At 39.0% G+C, this 1,928-nt stretch overlaps 1 protein-coding gene across 2 annotated transcripts in view; it reads right to left on the bottom strand.

The window, feature by feature from the left end:
- The window catches only part of plgrkt (plasminogen receptor, C-terminal lysine transmembrane protein), a 5,944-nt gene extending 4,959 nt beyond the window's left edge, over positions 1 to 985 (bottom strand). The window contains exons 1-2 of one of the 2 annotated variants that reach the window (XM_016546342.1): positions 863 to 985; positions 204 to 285 (exon numbers count right to left, since the gene is read on the bottom strand). In XM_016546342.1, coding sequence (XP_016401828.1) covers positions 204 to 284 — 81 coding nt within the window. In that variant the 5' untranslated portion in view covers position 285; positions 863 to 985. Of the gene's footprint in view, positions 1 to 203; positions 286 to 672; positions 713 to 862 lie in introns of those variants that run through there. The other variant, XM_016546343.1, reaches the window with a different exon arrangement.
- Between the last annotated feature and the right edge of the window lie 943 nt (positions 986 to 1,928).

The following is a 1,928-nucleotide window of genomic DNA, read 5'->3' as shown; positions in this document are numbered from 1 at the left end:
AAGTGTGTGTGTGTGTGTGTGTGTGAGTGTGTGTGTGTGTGTGTCTGTGTCTGTGTGTACAAGTGTGTGCGTGTGTGTGTCTGTGTGTGTGTATGTATGTATGAGTATTGAGTGTGTTTGTGTGTGTGGTGTGTGTGAGTGTGATATGTACGAGTATTATGTATGTGTGTGTGTGTGTGAGAGAGTGTGTGTGAGTGTTGCACCTGCAGTCGTGTGTTGAGGAGCATGAACTCCTGCTGCTTCTGGAAGCTCTGCTCCATGGATTTGGAGAGCAGGAAACCCATCCTGAAGAAGAGACACGAATAAAATATAACACAGAGAACATATTTCCCCACAACAGCATCATCAGACACTTTCCAAACCTTTATTCCTTTCAATAGAGTTCAAACACTGCCGAACATGAAAATCACATTATTCATGTCAAGAAAATGAAACTTGTTTTTAGGACCAAGATTGCATTGTGATATTATTTTTAAAACAAATGTATATAATATGAATAACAGAAGTGTTCTGGCAGGTTTGGTGAGGTTCAGCGAGCTGTTCATTATCTGTTCAATCTTAATAACAGACACAGTTTCTGCAAAGAACCAGTTCATGAATCATCGCAATGACAACGCAGGAATCAAGGAGAGCTCAGCGCAAAAAACATCGCGATCTGGAGAGAAAAAACACCTCAAATCTTCAGTTTAACAAGAATATCTGGAGATTAATGAGGATTTAATGTTCTGGTGAGGAAAACTAAGCGACGTGTGAACAGCTCTCTCTCTCTCAGGAAACTCTGTCTTGTGTTCACACACACAAATAAACTTTACAGCAAACACAGTTATTAACAGCATAAATCACACCTGAACGTCAATCATACCTTACAAACTGATTCTGTAGTTCAACAAACGCCAAGGGCACGCGAGCTCTGCGCACGCACTGACGGCACGTCACTGACGCAGAAACGGTCTCGCCCCTGATTGGCTCTCGCGCTCTGCCTCGACTCTCATTGGTTAATGTGCGCAGACGTCAATAAACTTTACATTCCCGAAGGCTCCTTTGAGCACCCTGAGCTACAAACGTTCATTAAAATGAATGACTAGTAAATGAAACTCACCAAAAGCGTTGTCTCTTTGACAGTTTGCTTTTGGTACATTTTTTTAAGTCGCTTTGGATAAAAGCGTCTGCTAAATGCATTAATATAAGTGTAAAAAGCTTTGTAAAACGATTAAACAAATGGTCTTATATTGAAATAAAATCTTTTATCTTCTGATTGGTCCATTCTGACCGGTGTTACGAGATTTTCGGTTTCAGTGGGCGGAGCATACATGAATATTCATGAGTTTCCCGGACATGCGCGTGCAATCAAGTGGAACTGATAATCTCACGCTCCTTGTATCTCAGCAGGTTTAATGGAATATATATTTTTAAAAAGGTAAATATATTTACAGTGTTGCACAAACTACATTTGTTTATCATTTCGTAACAGTTTATCATGTTTTTATTAGTTTACAGTGCACATTTTGTGCAGTCGTCCCTGACTGAATGATTGCAGGCATTATTTGTGTAATGTTAGGATAAAGCACAGCAAACTTCAGCTAGATTGTGTGTGATACATTGATTTCAGTTATTTGTGTTCTTCATTTCTAGCCTGCGATGCTTTAAAACTGTGTCTGTTATTAGTTGAATACATCACTGCCTGCAACAAATGAAATAAACCTATATAAACGTATCTGTGGACATAGCCTGTATGTGTATTTTTTTGTATACTGGTGTGATGATCCATGTCTTAACCAAAAATCCCAGAACACCTGGATGATTACAGCTACAGGTTTCCAATAGTAGCGCAGATCCAGCTACCATCTCAATTATTTATTTGTATGCTCTTGTTACCTTTTAAGTTTTTAAACTGTCATCTTCTGGCAATGAATGAAATAACATTCACT

This window comes from Sinocyclocheilus rhinocerous, unplaced genomic scaffold, assembly GCF_001515625.1.
Source record: "Sinocyclocheilus rhinocerous isolate Xijiao unplaced genomic scaffold, SAMN03320098_v1.1 scaffold5693, whole genome shotgun sequence".
In the NCBI taxonomy this organism is placed as follows: Eukaryota; Metazoa; Chordata; class Actinopteri; order Cypriniformes; family Cyprinidae; genus Sinocyclocheilus; species Sinocyclocheilus rhinocerous.
The sequence above is the reverse complement of the archived record's forward strand: the minus strand, read 5'-3'. Positions and strand labels throughout refer to the sequence as shown.